This window comes from Phocoena sinus, chromosome 18 (assembly GCF_008692025.1).
Source record: "Phocoena sinus isolate mPhoSin1 chromosome 18, mPhoSin1.pri, whole genome shotgun sequence".
Classification (NCBI taxonomy): domain Eukaryota; kingdom Metazoa; phylum Chordata; class Mammalia; order Artiodactyla; family Phocoenidae; genus Phocoena; species Phocoena sinus.
Window position 1 is genome coordinate 25,255,184 of NC_045780.1, and position 15,997 is coordinate 25,271,180.

The 15,997-nt window shown below is 36.8% G+C and overlaps 1 protein-coding gene across 12 annotated transcripts in view; it reads right to left on the reverse strand.

Moving 5' to 3' along the window:
• The window catches only part of NAA16 (N-alpha-acetyltransferase 16, NatA auxiliary subunit), an 82,742-nt gene that overhangs the window by 29,954 nt on the left and 36,791 nt on the right, over positions 1–15,997 (reverse strand). For 6 of the 12 annotated variants that reach the window (XR_004346642.1, XM_032610946.1, XM_032610943.1 and 3 more), the window contains 4 exons: positions 11,088–11,160; positions 8,535–8,704; positions 8,039–8,191; positions 801–929 (listed from right to left, as the gene is read on the reverse strand). Coding sequence is in view for 8 of the 12 variants with exons in the window: in XM_032610946.1 (XP_032466837.1) it covers positions 801–929; positions 8,039–8,191; positions 8,535–8,704; positions 11,088–11,160 (525 nt within the window). In the remaining 4 variants the exon portion in view is untranslated. Of the gene's footprint in view, positions 1–83; positions 225–800; positions 930–8,038; positions 8,192–8,534; positions 8,705–10,651; positions 10,718–11,087; positions 11,161–15,997 lie in introns of those variants that run through there. The other 6 variants (XR_004346643.1, XR_004346644.1, XM_032610948.1 and 3 more) reach the window with 6 other exon arrangements.

The window sequence follows — 15,997 nt, forward strand, 5'->3', positions numbered from 1 at the left end:
TTAGCCTTCCTTTTGGGCAACCTCAGAAGTTTCACGTGGGAAAAAGGCCAAAGTGACTGCCAGAGTGCAGACATCAGGCTCACCTGGCTACGACGCCTGTGGCTCTATACTGCGTCAGCTTGGGACAGTGCTGCCGAGTGACCCCCAGCTGAGGGCTGCTGAGGGCTGCCTCGGGGGTGCATTTGTGGCTCTTTTCCTCCTGTGGTCCATTTGGAAGGAGAGTGCTTCAGAGATGACAAAGAACAGGAAAACAAAAATTCACACACAAGGAAAAGAAAAGTCCCCTTACTAAGGCACATCACACACATAATCCTAGCAAGTAATAAAATAAGCTTGCAAACCAGCCACACATTGTGTACAAAGTGCTGAATGTGAGAACAAATATCCTGGGAAGACAAACTGGAGAGAGGCTGACTATAGAGCAGATCCTGACATAAAGAGGAGAGAGGTGGCCATCAGCTTGTGCACCTTTCTAGGCTAGAGGTGAAAATCAATAATGGCCGATCAGGGAACAGGAGTTTTGAGTATACGTTAATAATAGCAACAATAACTTACTAATCTTTTCCTTCTTCCTTCAGGCAAAAGTATGCAGACATGTCGAAATCATAACCATTTGAGGATCAAAAGAAAGCAATCATTTATTCACAACTTCTGAATGTTTGAAAGGCTAAAGATCAAGAATTTTTTCACAATGAAGTTTCCAAAGTAGTTATGAGAGGTAGATGATCCCATGTAGAAATCTACCTGCTTTTTTTGTCACCTTACAGGAGAAAAATAAAGCCGAAACTCTATTAACTTACCCTTTCTACTTCATGGCATTTTTTCAAAGCATCCCCATATCTTCCCAAACGCTGATAAGCTGAAATGCATTCTGTTTGAAACCACATACATTGCATCTCATTTAGATTTTCCATGGCAGACGTTCCTTCCTGAAATGGAAGCAATCATAAATAAAGGAAGCAAACAAATAAAAGAGATCCTAAAAATCTCATTTTCTCTTCTACAACTATGTCTACAAGGATTATTATGACAATAAATAGTATTAACAAATTATATAACAAATATATCCATGTGCTTCCAAAAGGCTATCAACTTAAAATTACATGTCTTATTTTCCAGCTCTGTTGAGATATTCAACAACCTACATAGAAAAGACTGCAGATTACTGAAGCTAAGTTTTAAACACCAAAGCTTTTACTCAATCTATTTAAGATAGTAATCCTAAGAAGCACTGCCTATCTTTTGTCTATTAAGCAAAAGCTACTTAATCTTTCCTTGCCAACTTAGGATCACTGCTATTTACAACATCATTTTCAAATCGCTTACTAGTAGTTCCAAGCCTGCTTTTCAGTTTCCCAAGTCTCCTCCCTCCACGTCAGGCTATCAGTTGTCACTTCCTTTGTACCCATGTGTCTGCTTCTAACAGCATGTCCTGTTCCATGCCAACTCTTTGCAGTGGGCTGACAAAACCAAATAATGGAATTTATTAAGAATATTTGTAAAAAAAAAAAAAAGAATATTTGTGGGGCTTTCCTGGTGGCGCAGTGGTTGAGAGTCCACCTGCCAATGCAGGGGACACGGGTTCGTGCCCCGGTCCGGGAAGATCCCACATGCTGCGGAGCAGCTGGGCCTGTGAGCCATGGCCGCTGAGCCTGCGCTCCGCAACGGGAGAGGCCGCAACAGTGAGGGGCCCACGTACCACAAAAAAAAAAAAGAATATTTGTTAACTCAGGCTCAGTGTGTATTCTAGAAGAGTGTAAGACATAGAGTGCCTAGTTTCAGCGCAGGGGCACTGGAGTTTTGTCACAACTTAGAACAGTTATTTAAAATATACTTTATGTGACCCCAGGAAAGACAGTAAAAATATGGGTACATTTATATAAGTTTAATATTCACTTCTCTTTCACACCCATTGTGAGTTATCAGTTCAATTTTCAGAATTCAAGTATAAAAACCAGTTATCTCTGGGTAAAGGAAATTATGGTGATATTTTATGTCATCTTTAGGGCTGCATATATATTCCATTTTTTGATGACTACATATGTTTATGAGAAATCTACATCATTTTTCATTTCAAAACTTTACTAACTAGAACTTTCCAACTTGCATCAGCAACTCTACAAACATTCTAAACTGTGAAAAATCTGCAAGATGGAAATATGAGCACTTCACTCACTTATTACCAAGCAGATATAAACTGATCACCAGAGTCATTAGCAATTCTCCTCCCCCAGTTCACTGTTATCCACCACACATTAGGGACACGCCTGGCCAGTGAAGCAGTATGGATACACTAACAGGCTCTCCACACGCCACAGCAACTCGTCAAGAGTGGATGATCGGAGATGATTACGATGAGCAAGCTGAGCCCCAGACTTTGAGGACTACTCTCCTCAAACAGCCAACCTTTCCCCTTCTTTCTTCCCCTTCATTCTTCTGGGCCTTTTCAGACATATCCGAGTCGGCTGTGATTTGCTGTGTGGGTGTTTTCTGTTTTTTATTCTTTTTAAACCACTGAATTTATTTAACTTAAGAAGTTTTATATACTCGTTTCTAATTGTACTTTATTTCTAATCTAGCTTGGCCTTCCAGGTGGTACTTTTCTCTACAAGCATCACTGCTTTTACATCTACTCTTGGACTTTCTTCTAATTTCTAATCTTCAAAATTGTGACACAGTGGAAAGGGCATTGAAGAGTTTGAGCCCCAGTACTACTGACTATGTGACCAAAGATGATTCAAGTAACCTCTTCAGAGCCTTAATTACCTTGCTGTAAAATGTCATGTGATTTTACATGGGATTAGGTGCTATATGAACATAAACAGTACTATTTTCCTAATTTTATTTTTCTCTAATACCCATCATCCTTTTTTTATTGATATAGCTGGTGTACAATAATTTGTTATAGGTGTATAACAGTAATTCACAATTTTTAAAGGTTATACTCCATTTATACAGTTATTATAAAATATTGGCTACATTCCCTGTGTTGTACAATATATTCTTGTAGCTCATTTATTCTATACACAATTGTTTGTATCTCTTAATCCCTTACCCCCATCTTGCCCCGTCCCCTTCTTTCCCGGCCCACTGGTAACCATTAATTTGTTCTCTATATCTGAGAGTCTGTTTCCTCTTTGTTATATTCGCTAGCTCTATTTTTTAGATTCCATATATAAGTGGTATCATACAGTATTTGTGTTTCTCTGTCTGACTTACTTCACTTAGCATAATACCCTCCAAGTCCATCCATGTTGTTGCAAATGGCAAAATTTCATTCTTTTTAATGGCTGAGTAGTATTCCATTGTATATACATATATACTGCATCTGCTTTGTCCATTCTTCTGTTGATGGACACTGGTTGCTTCCATATCTTGACAACTGTAAATAATGCTATGAACATTAGGGTGCGTGTATCTTTTCGAATCAGTGTTTTCATTTGTTTCTGGATTTATACCCAGGAGTGGAACTGCTGGGTCATATGGTATTTCTATTTTTTCTGAGAAACCTCCATACTGTTTTCCACACTGGCTGCACCAGTTTAGATTCCCACCAACAGTGTTCCCTTTTCTCCACATCCTCACCAACATTTATTTGTGGTCTTTTTGAGGGCAGCCATTATGACAGGTGTGAGGTGACACCTGACTGTGGTTTTAATTTGCGTTTCTCTGATGATTAACAACATTGAGCATCTCTTCATATGCCTGCTGGCCATCTGTATGTCTTCTTTGGAAAATGTCTATTCAAGTCTTCTGCCCATTTTTTCATCACGTTGTTTGTTTTTCTGACATTGAGTTGTATGAGCTGTTTATTTTGGATATTAACCCCTTATGAGTCACATCATTAGCAAATCTTTTTTCCCATTCAGTAGGCTGTTTTTTCATTTTGTCGATGGTCTCCTTTGCTGTGAAAAAGCTTTTAAGTCTAATTAGGTACCATTTGTTTATTTTTGCTTTTATTTCCTTTGCTTTAGGAAACAAATTCAAAAAAATTGCTATGATTTATGTCAAAGAGTGCTCTGCCTATGTTTTCTTCTAGGAGTTTTATGGTTTCCAGTCTAACATTTAGATCTTCAATCCATCTCGAGTTTATTTTTGTACACGGTGTTAGAGAATGTTCCAATTTCATTCTTTTACATGTAGTTGTCCAGTTTTCCCAGCACTACTTACTGAAGAGACTGTCTTTTCTCCACTGTATATTATTGCCTCCTTTGTTGTAGATTAATTGACCATAAGTGTGTGGGATTTATTTCTGGGCTTTATTCTGTTCCACGGATCTATGTGTCTGTTTTTGTGCCAATACCATTCCATTTTGATGACTGTAGCTTTGTAGTACAGTCTGAAGTCAGGGAGCTTGTTTTGGCTATTCAGGGTCTTTTGAGTTTCCATAAAAATTTTAAATTATTTGTTCTAGTTCTGTGAAAAAAATACCCTTGGTATTTTGATAGGAACTACACTGAATCTACAGATTGCCTTCAGTAGTATGGTCATTTTAACAATATTAATTCTTCCAATCCATGAACACAATATATCTTCCCATCTGTTTATGACCTCTTCAATTTCTTTCATCAGTGTCTTACAGTTTTCTGAGTACAAGTCTTTTACCTCCTTGGATAGGTTTATTCCTAAGTATTTTATTCTTTTTGATGTTATGGTAAATGGGATTGCTTCCCTAATTTCTCTTTCTGATAGTTTGTTGTTAGTGTATAGAAATGCAACAGATTTCTGTATATTAATTTTGTATCCAGCAACTGAATTCATTAACGAGCTTTAGCAGTTTTCTGGTGGTACACTTAGGATTTTCTATATATAGTATCATGTCATCTGCAAACAATTACAGTTTACTTTCTTTCTAAATTGGATTCCTTTTATTTCTTTTTCTTGTCTGATTGTTGTGGCTAGAACTTCCAATACTATGCTGAATAAAGGTGGCATCAGTGGGCATCCTTGTCTTGTTCCTGACCTTAGAGGAAATGCTTTCAGCTTTAGAAAGCATTCAGAAATGATTTAGAACATTAGATGTTCTGTCTGGATGATCTGTCCACTGATGTAAGTGGGGTATTAAAGTCCCCTACTATTACTGTGTTACTGTCATTTCTCCCTTTATGTCTATTAATATTTGCTTTATGTATTTAGGTGCTCCTATGTCGGGTACATATATGTTTACGATTGTTATATCTTCTTCTTGATTGACCCCTTGATCATTACCATCATTCTTGCTAATACTCTGCACCACCACTACATCTGCCACTTTACAATTACTGTTGATCCTATGCCATATGAGTTTTAGAAATACTAGTTTGTATCCTACTACACAATTCTAAAACATGGGTTTTAAAGAGTCTACCTAGGGCTTCCCTGGTGGCGCAGTGGTTAAGAATCCACCTGCCAATGCAGGGGACATGGGTTTGATCCCTGGTTCAGGAAGATCCCACATGCCACTGAGCAACTAAGCCCGTGCGCCACAACTACTGAGCCTGCGCTCTAGAGTCCATGCACCACAGCTACTAAAGCCCACATGGCTAGAACCCGTGCTCCACAACAAGAGAATCCACTGCAATGAGAAGCCCGCGCACTGCAACAAAGAGTAGCCCCTGCTCACCACAACTAGAGAAAGCCCATGTGCAGCAATGAAGACCCAACACAGCCAAAAATAAATTAAGAATTAAAAAAAAGGGCTTCCCTGGTGGTGCAGTGGTTGAGAGTCCGCCTGCCGATGCAGGGGACGCACGTTCGTGCCCCGGTCTGGGAGGATCCCACATGCCGCGGAGCGGCTGGGCCCGTGAGCCATGGCCGCTGAGCCTGCGCGTCCGGAGCCTGTGCTCCGCAACGGGAGAGGCCACGACAGTGAGAGGCCCGCGTACCGCAAAAAAAAAAAAAAAAGCTCTTTTACGATGAGAAACAACAAATGGTCCATAAGTAGTAGCTTTTAATGAAAAATTAAACCTATATGTGTATATGTACATCACATGCATAGGCCATACGTTGTTTCTTTCTCATCATAAATATATACACAACACAGATATGTGGTATATGTATGTGAGATGTGTGTGCATGTGTGTGTTTGTGTGTGCATGAATGACATACCATTTGCCAATACCAAGTAATGTCAGTCTTAAATTTCTGGGTAACTTCATGGGTAAAAAATGATATATTGTTTTTTTTCCCTGATTACTAATGAAGATGTCTTTTGGCCATTCCATATTCTACTTCTGTGAACTAATTATTCATCTCCTTTGCCCATATTTGTATTGTCTCATCTTTTTCTTATTGAGTATTGTGTGTGTATGTGTATTTAATGTTTCTATGACATCTTTCTTGCAAGTAGTTAAATTTTCACAATAAAACTTCAAGCTAGGGCTTCCCTGGTGGCGCAGTGGTTGAGAATCTGCCTGCTAATGCAGGGGACATGGAGTTGAGCCCTGGTCTGGGAGGATCCCACATGCCACGGAGCAGCTGGGCCCGTGAGCCACAACTACTGAGCCTGCACGTCTGGAGCCTGTGCTTCGCAACAAGAGGCTGCGATAGTGAGAGGTCCCCACACCGCGATGAAGAGTGGCCCCCGCTTGCCACAACTAGAGAAAGCCCTCGCACAGAAACGAAGACCCAACACAGCAAAAATAAAAATAAATAAAAAAGGCTGTGCTGAACTGTATGGAGGAGTTCAGGTTTTCTGAGCATTGGCTGTCCTGGACTCCTTGTATGGCACACACACACACACAAAAGTTCAAGCTATTCTGTGGCTTCTAAATTATAAGGGGTTTCCCTTAACACCCAGACACAACTAGAATCTAGTTAACATTTAAACAAGGTGGTACACTGGTGCTGTATCAGTGATACATTAGCATCACAGAGCACAGTGGTAACTTATTTTCATCCTAAACAACTTACTTACAAACACCAGCACTAAAGCCCTCCACTTTGTATGTAATGCACTTGGAGAGATAAATTATTTATTTTGAAGTATCTTAATTAAAACTTGGAAATCAAACTTGAAACATGGTTTTCTCATGTCTCTATGTTACATTCAATGTGTAACTATTTCAGTGAATTCTTTGGCTTTCTTTATAAATTCTTTTCTTCTTATATGAGTTGGAAATATCTTCTCCAATTCTATGGTTTGCCTTGTCATTTTGCTTATAATTATTTTTTGTTATACGTTATCTTTAATTTTGATATAATCAAGTTTATCAATTTTACTCTTGTACCTTTATGTGTTTGGTGTCTTAAGAAATGTTTCCTACCTTGAGCCCTAAAGATAAACTTCTATACTTTCTTCCAAAAGTGTGAAAGGTTTGCTTTTAGATCTTTAATCCACCTGTAGCTGATCTGTGTGCAGTATAAGATAAGGATGTCATTTTATTTTTTTCAACACAAATAAATAATTATCCAAACAGTATCTTTTATCTCTGATTTTTAAAGCACCTCTGATACATAACAAGTTTCCAAATATGTGTGAATTAGTTTTCTATTCTGTTCCATTAGCCTCCTTATATTTTTAACCATAAACGTGTACTGTTTTTACAATATAACAGAAAGTCTGTGTAGAAAAGGATATGAAAGGATGGTGAAAGATGAAACAAAGGAATAAATGTTTAGCCTAACAATTTGAAAGAACTTAAATTCTTAATGTCACAGAGACCAGTAGTCCTCAGAAGTTAGTTCTACAGAGAAAGAACTCTATGAGCTCTTATGAAGTTAAGACACTGTAACTGAGAAATTAAACAGCAGTCACAAATTACTAGTGAAACAAAAGAACAATAAATCAAATCTTGCATATAAGCACTGAAGTATGGCATAATGCTTATTTCTATATAAAGGTATTTTGCTCCTGTTATTGCTTTTTAATCATCTCCCACCAGAAGCACAAGCACATACATCAACCACAGTAAGAAACCACACTTAGGATGTGAGCTAAACAAGATTAAAAAATAATAACAAAAGTGAATTCTTAGGAACTTCAGCAGCAAACTTCACACATCACCACAGAACTTAACTTTAATTTTACTAACTCAGACAATTACACGCTATTTCCTACCCTTGTGAACTTGGAGCACATTTCCTCTGCTTCTTTTATCATATTTGCTCGAAGCATATATTTTGCACATTTGGAGTTGATGAATCTATCGGCTGTGTCTAAAGACTGAGCTTCATCCATCCACTTGGCAGCTTCTCTGAGATTACCTATATGCTTTAAGAAATGAAAGTATTAAAGAAATCACTGTTTATGATTAAGAGAATATGGGTACAATATAACGGAAAAAGTTCTTAAAGACAAATTAGAAATCTGTTACATTTCTGTCAAATTTATCTAGAAATCTTTAGATACATTACACTTCATATTTACTAAGAGCTGAATGAAACTATTAATACTGACTATACAACTATATAACATAAAACTCCTTAGGATTATTAGAATATTAGGAATAGATTACCAGGGTGTCCTAAAAGTTATCTCTACACAGAAAGAACTCCAAGCGTTCTTAAAATGGCCAAATTCTTCAACTACTCAAAAAACAAGACAAAGATTTTACCTTGTAAATTTTTGCTTTCATATAGAATAATTCTATTAGAGTTGGAGTACTAGCAATTGCAGCATTAATATAATCCAAAGCCAAAGAATACTGCCCGAGTTTATCAAAGTGCTGTGCCAGGAAATACTGAACCCAGAGTAGTGTCGTTGGGGGTTCTGTCTCCCCATTCTCTGCAACCAAACAAATATAACATCATTACAGGGAATGAGGCAAAGTAGAGCAACTCACATACTTTCTTTCTCCCAATGCATACTGAAATTAACTATTACAATAAGCAGTACAAATCCAGCAAAAATGACCAAGTTCAACAGAAAGAGATATGACTTCATGTCGTAAAGTTCAAAAAGTAGCAGCCAAACAGAGAAACAAGATGCTGGTTTCACAGGCTTCTACCCATACCTCACTCCAAAGAAACAGTTTGGGGAAAAGAGGTAAATCAATCTAACTCTACGAATTCTCAGGCTGAGAGCGTAAGGCAGCAGGTCCAGGAAAAGTCAAGGAAAATAGCTTGAAGAAAAGATGTCCCTAACTACCACTGCAAAATTTCCACAAAGGCAAGAATGGCCAGGGCTTACTTAGCATTGTAAGTAGGCCTCGACACTACATCAGGGAAACCCAAAATTGAAGGGTATTAGGAGGGCACATTCCTGACAAGATGGGTCACACAGAATCAGCGGAGCTCCATCTGGTTCCCCATTCTGTACACTCAAGCTACAGAAGAGTAGATAAAGAAATACCAAGCACTCAAAATGGATTTCAGAAGGGAAGACACACAGGTATAAAATGAGGTAGAAAGAGCAGAAAGGAGAATTTACTCATGCCACCTCAGAAAACACAGAAGGTCTCCTGGACTAGATGACCAAATGAAATGACAACAATGAAAACACACAGATTAGCATAAAATTAAAACACAAATAATAAACACAGGCAAAGAGCCAAGCATTTATCTTGCTCCTCTCATATAAACTATATTTCAGGGGAACCAAATATTTGATGAAGAAAAGTTCTTTACTTGGGGTTGACAATATATACACTAATACATATAAAATAGATAACTAATAAAAAAAAACTTCTCTATAAGAATTCCAGCTAATAAATGCAGAAGGAATGATGATTAGAATGAAATAAGGGATGAACGCAACGATTCTCAGTGGCTGCAAAAATCATTAGGCCAATGAAGAACTTTTAATGGGCAGATTAGGCTGACAAACATCAAAACCCTGATCAATCTTAATATCACAAAAAGAGAGACAACCAGAATGTTTTCTGCCTTCAGATGTGATATAACAGGAAGTACAAAGTGTCACATATGAAGTATTCATATGGAACCTGAATCTAATCAAGCCTGTAAATCTAGGGGAATTGCCTGGCGTTCCAGGGGCTAGGACTCCATGTTTCCACTGCAGAGAGCATGGGTTCAATCCCTGGTTGGGGAACTAAGATCTCACTTGCCACACGGCAAGGCCAAAAAAAAAAAAGTCGGTAAATCTAACTCGAGCTTTGTAAGATGTATGGATGACAGCAAAATGTATTAAATGATACCATGAGAAGACAATCAGCCAAATTCAAAACATGGTACGTTCCACAAGACAAGTGACCTTTCGACAAACAGCCTTTTTTTTTTAAAAAAAAAAGGGGGGAAAGGAGTGGACAGTACTACTCAAGATTAAAAGAATATCAGAGACGTAACAATCAAATGTAAAGTGTGGACCTTAGTTGGATCCATATTCAAATAAACCAGTTATACAATTTTTTAAATAATTGGGAAAATTTGCATGCAGACTGGGTGTTAGATACTGTGGTATGAGAGTTAATTTTGTGTAAGACAGCACTGTGGCTACATCTTGTGTTTAAGTGTTTTAAACAGTTAGAGATGCATACTAAGGTACTGACAGGGGAAACAGTATGTCTGCTTTAAAAATACTCCAGGAAAAAAAAGTCGACAGAAGATACTTCAAATAATACTGGTGAAACACTGATAAAAGAAGCTAGGTGATGGGGACACGAGGGTTCATTATTTACTTCTGTGTCTGTTATTTTATTGTGAAATTTGATTCAAACTAACAAGAACAGAACGGTGATAACAAATAAAAGATGCAAGAAGAAACCAAAGTTACCATTCGCATGACTGAAAGCATTCTAGAGTGTTTTCTAAATAAAGCTGCCTTGATTTACATATGCCCCTACAAACAGAAAAACAAAGAACCAAATTATACAGGATTTAAAGTAATATAAGAGTAGAAAGAACAAAGAAGTAGGAATTCAGGAAAAATACATTTGAACATAAACTAACTACTTGATCTTGGTCAAGCTGCTCAACCTCTCAATTTTGTTTATTTATATTAAAATGGAGTTAACTCCCCCCTGACAAGATTAGGACATTTTTAATTACTTAAGATTGCAAGTGTTCTTCTCATTTCATTCACTAATTCAAAAACTATTTAGGGAACAGCTATCATGTAGCACATACATAATAAACATAAGATAGTGTTAGTGACTAAAAATGGATTGAAATGAGTAATCAAATTTCAACTCAATCTAATTTAAACTTACCATAAGGGCTAAAAAAGTCACAAGTTTTCAGAGAGGCTTCATAATTAGTAACAAGCTCCTGGATTATAGAAATCTGTTAAAGAAACGTAGTTTTAAAATTTAAAAATATTTTATGAAGGTATTTTTACTTACTATGGATTAAATTAGATTTGGAAGCAATATACAGTTTACTTCAGTACAATAAATTAACTATAAATTGGGGTGCCTGCTTTTCCCCACTCCCTGTGTTGGGGGAAAATGAGAAAAACAGAAAACGTACTGCTCTCTTTATTAATAGTAAAACAGAATCTCATTAATTTCTCATCTCAATAAATATCAATAGTTTCAGGTTTTGATGGACAAATCATCACTAGTTACCACACACTCTTTTTCTTTTTGGCCAAAGAACACACCTGTATAATATATTATTATCAACAATTTATTTGCCTTTTGCTTCCCATTGTTACAGGGTGAAGTTGTAAGCCATTATATATTCAGATTTTCTAAAATGTCACTCATTACAAAAAAGTCAAGTGAAATCATCTAAATTATACAGTGAGTTGATGGAAGAAGTTAAGTAAACTAACTAGATGCTTAAACTACCTTTGTTTTTAGTGGTCCCTTTGATAGATTTTCATTCCAATGCTGCACTTAGGTAGGACTGAAATATTATACACTACACTGTAAACATGCTATGCCCTGCAAGTGCAAAAGAAAAGTGACATGAGTTAGAAGTGGCAGGGGAAAAAAGTAGCTTCTATGCGTGGCTTGTTTTAAATGTCTGTTGATGTTACCTGTTCAAAATGAGTTAGAAAATATAACCACCCTATTTGCGAACTTCAGAAAAACAAAGGTCAAAAGTGAAGAAAAACCATTAAAACTTATAATAGTATGTGACCAATACAGTATTATTTTAAAACCATCCCACTGACAGCAGTCAAAAAAACAAAAAAGATCAAATTAAAACACTTCTCAGGCTTACATGATCTCTTTCTGTCAAGAATGTTGCATTGTAGGGCATAATTCTCTTAGACAGAAGGGCAATAAGGAATAGGTGGGACAGTACACATTAAAAGTGGGGGAAAATATGTAAGTAACATATAAAAAACAGAACATGAAAAGAAGTTACACACATTATGACTTCACTAAAACATATATGTATAGATACATACTCATTGGAAATATGACCAAATGGATTAGGGTAGTAGAATATGAGGACACTCTTTTAAAACACAATAATGCTGTATTATTTTAATAAGATTTTTAATGCAAAGGACTGTTTAAAAAGAATGATTATTAAAATGTGAATAGACCTATAACTAGTAAGGAGATTGAACCAGAAATCAAAAACCTACCAGAGAACAAACATATGGATACCAAGGGGGGAAGGGGAAGTGGGATGAATTGGGAAACTGGGATTGACATATATACACTGCCATGTATAAAACAGATTAACTAATGAGAACCTACTGTATAGCACAGGGAACTCTACTCAATGCTCTGTGGTGACCTAAATGGGAAGGAAATCCAAAAAAGAGGGGATAATGTATACATACAGCTGATTCACTTCGCTGTACAGCAGAAACTAACACAACATTGTAAAGCAACTATACTCCAATAAAAATTAATTTAAAAAACAAACAAACAAAAAACCTACCAACAAAGAACAGCCCTAGACCCAATGGCTTCAATGGTGAACTCTACCCAACATTTAAAAAACTAATACCAAACTCTGCCAAAAAATCAAACAGAAGGGAACACTTCCAAACTCATTCTGAGGCCAGCATTACTCTCATACCAAAGCCAGACAAAAGCCAGACAAAAGCACCACAAGAAAACTACTGACCAACACCCCTGATGAATATGGATGCAAAATCCTCAACAAAATACTAGCAAACATGCCTCAGCAGCATATTAAAAGGATTATATACCATGACCAAGAGGAATTTATTCCTGGAATGCAAGGATGGTTTAACATAAAAATTGATCAATATAACTTGCCACATCAACAAAATGAAGGAAAAATACCCACGTGATTATCTCAATTGCTGCAGAAAAAGTATGTGACAAAATTCACCACCCTTTCCTTATAAAAACATTCACCAAACTATGAATAGAAGGAAACTATCTCAATATAATGAATGCCAAATATGAAAAACCCACAATGAACATCATACTTAATGGTGAGAGACTGAAAACATTTCCACTATGATCAAGAACAAGGCAAGGATGCCTGCTTTCATCACATCTATCATCACAGTACTGGAAGTTCTACTGCTGGAAGGCAATAAAAAGAAATAAAAGGTATTCAAATAGTAAAGAAAGAAATAAAATTATCTCTGCAGATGATATGATCTTACTAGTAGAAAACACTAACGATTTCACAGAAAAACCTGTTAGAATAAATGAACTCAGCAAAGCAGCAAGATACAAAAAGTCAATACACAGAAATCAGCTGCACTTTTACACACACGAACAATCTGAAAAGGAAATTACTAAAGCAATTTCATTCACAACAGCATCAAAAAGAATAAAATACTTAGAAATTAACTTAACCAAGGAAGTGAAAAACTTGTACAATGAAAACTATAAATCATTGCTGAAAAAATTCAAGATGACACAAATAAATGGTAACACATCCCATATTCATGAATTGGGAAAATTAATATTATTAAAATATCAGTACTACCCAAAGAGATCTATAAATTCAACATTATCTCCATCAAAATCCAAATGCCATTTTTTTTTTTTGCAGAAAAAGAAAAGCCCATCCTAAAATTAACATGGAATCTCAAAGAACCCCAAAGAGCCAAAACAATCTTAAAAAAGAACAAAACCAAGAGGACTCACTCCTGACTTCAAAACTTACTACAAAGTTACTGGAATCAAAACAGTGTGGTACTGGCTTAAAGACAGATGTAGAGACTAATGGAATAGAACAGAGAGTCCAGAAATAAACCCTCGCATATATGGTCAAATGATTTTTGACAAGGGTGTCAAGACCAATCACTGGAGAAACAGAAGTCTTTTCAACAAATGGTATTGGGAAAACTGCATATCCACATGCAAAAGAATGCAGGTGAACCCTTACCTAATACCATGTGTACAAAAATTAACTCAAAATGAATCAAGGACCTAAATGTAAGACCTAAAACAATAAAACTCTTAAAAGAAAACATAGGACAAAAACTTCACAATATTAGATTTGGCAATGATTTCTTGCATAGGACACCAAAGGCACAGGTAACAAAAGAAAAAACCGACAAATTGGACTTCATGAAAATTTAAAAATTTGTACACCAAGATGCCATCCATAGAGTAAAGAGGCAACCCACGGAATAGGAGAAAATATTTGCAAATCATGTATCTGATAAGAGGTTAATACCCAAAATATATGGAGAACTAAAATTCGACAATAAAAATCCAATTCAAAAATGTTTGATAAAATACTTGAATAAACATTTCTCCAAAGATATACAAATAGCCAGTAAGCACATGAAAAGATGTGCAACATCACTAGTCATTAAGGAAATGCAACTCAAAACTACAATGAGATGCCACCTCACACCCAGGAGAATGGCTACCTTAAAACAAAACAAAACAGAAAACAACAGTAGACAAGGATGTGAAAAAAATTGCAACCCTTGTGCACTGCTGGTGGAAAATGGTACAGCTGCTGTGGAAAACAATACAGCAGTTCCTCAAAAAGTTAAAAATACAACTACCAAATGATCCAGCAATTCCACTTATGGCTATATATCCAAAAGAACTGAAAGCAGATCTCGAAGAAATATTTGTACATCCATGTTCATATCATTGTTCATAATAGTCAAAACGTGGAAGCAACCCAAGTGTCCATGGATGGAAGAATGGATGAGCAAATGTGGTACAGACATACAATGGGATATTATTAAGCTTTGAAACGGAAATTCTGAAATGTGCTACAACATGGACGTTACGCTAAGGGAAATAACCTAGTCACAGAAAGACAATTACTGTATGATTCCACTTATATCAGCTTACTTAAAGTTGTCAAAATCATAAAGACATAAAGTACAATGGTTGTTGCCGGGGGCTAGAGGGAGGGAAAAACATAAAGTTATTGTTTAAAGGGTACAGAATTTCAGTTATACAAGATGAAAAGAGCTATGGGGATGGATGGTGGTGATGCGTGCACAAAAATGTGAATGTAGTTAATACCACTAAACCGTACACTTAAAAATGGTCAACATGGTAAACCTTATGTTAAGTGTATTTTGCTGCAACAAAACAACAACACAAAGGCGGTTCTAAAAGTGCAAATCCTCACCGTCAATATCATAAATGTCAGCATTAGCAACATTAGTGGTTTGTTAGAGATGCAAATTTTTGACCAAACCCCAAATTTATAGAATCAGAAACTCTGAGTCTAGCAATGCTTTTAGCAAGCCGCCAGATAATTCTGACATACCCTAGAGTTTGAGAACTGATTTTTAAAAATGCTGCAATAAGACTATTACTACAAAGCAAAATAAAAACCAATAGGCATTTTTAGGGACTTGCCTGGTGGTGCAGTGGTTAAGAATCCGCCTCCCAATGCAGGGGACACAGGTTCGATCCCTGGTCCAGGAAGATCCCACATGCTGCGGAGCAACTAAGGCCCTTTGCCACAACTACTGAGCCTGTGCTCTAGAGCCCACGAGCCACAACTACTGAGCCTGCGTGCCACAACTACTGAAGCCCACACGCCTAGACCCCGTGCTCCGCAACAAGAGAAGCCACCGCAATGAGAAGCCCACGCACCGCAACGAAGAGTAGCCCCCACTCGCCGCAACTAGAGAAAGCCTGTGTGCAGCAACGAAGACCCAACACAACCAAAAATAAATAAATAAATATTTATTTATTTATTTTAAAAAAAGTAATAGGCATTTTTAACCCACCAGGATCAATCT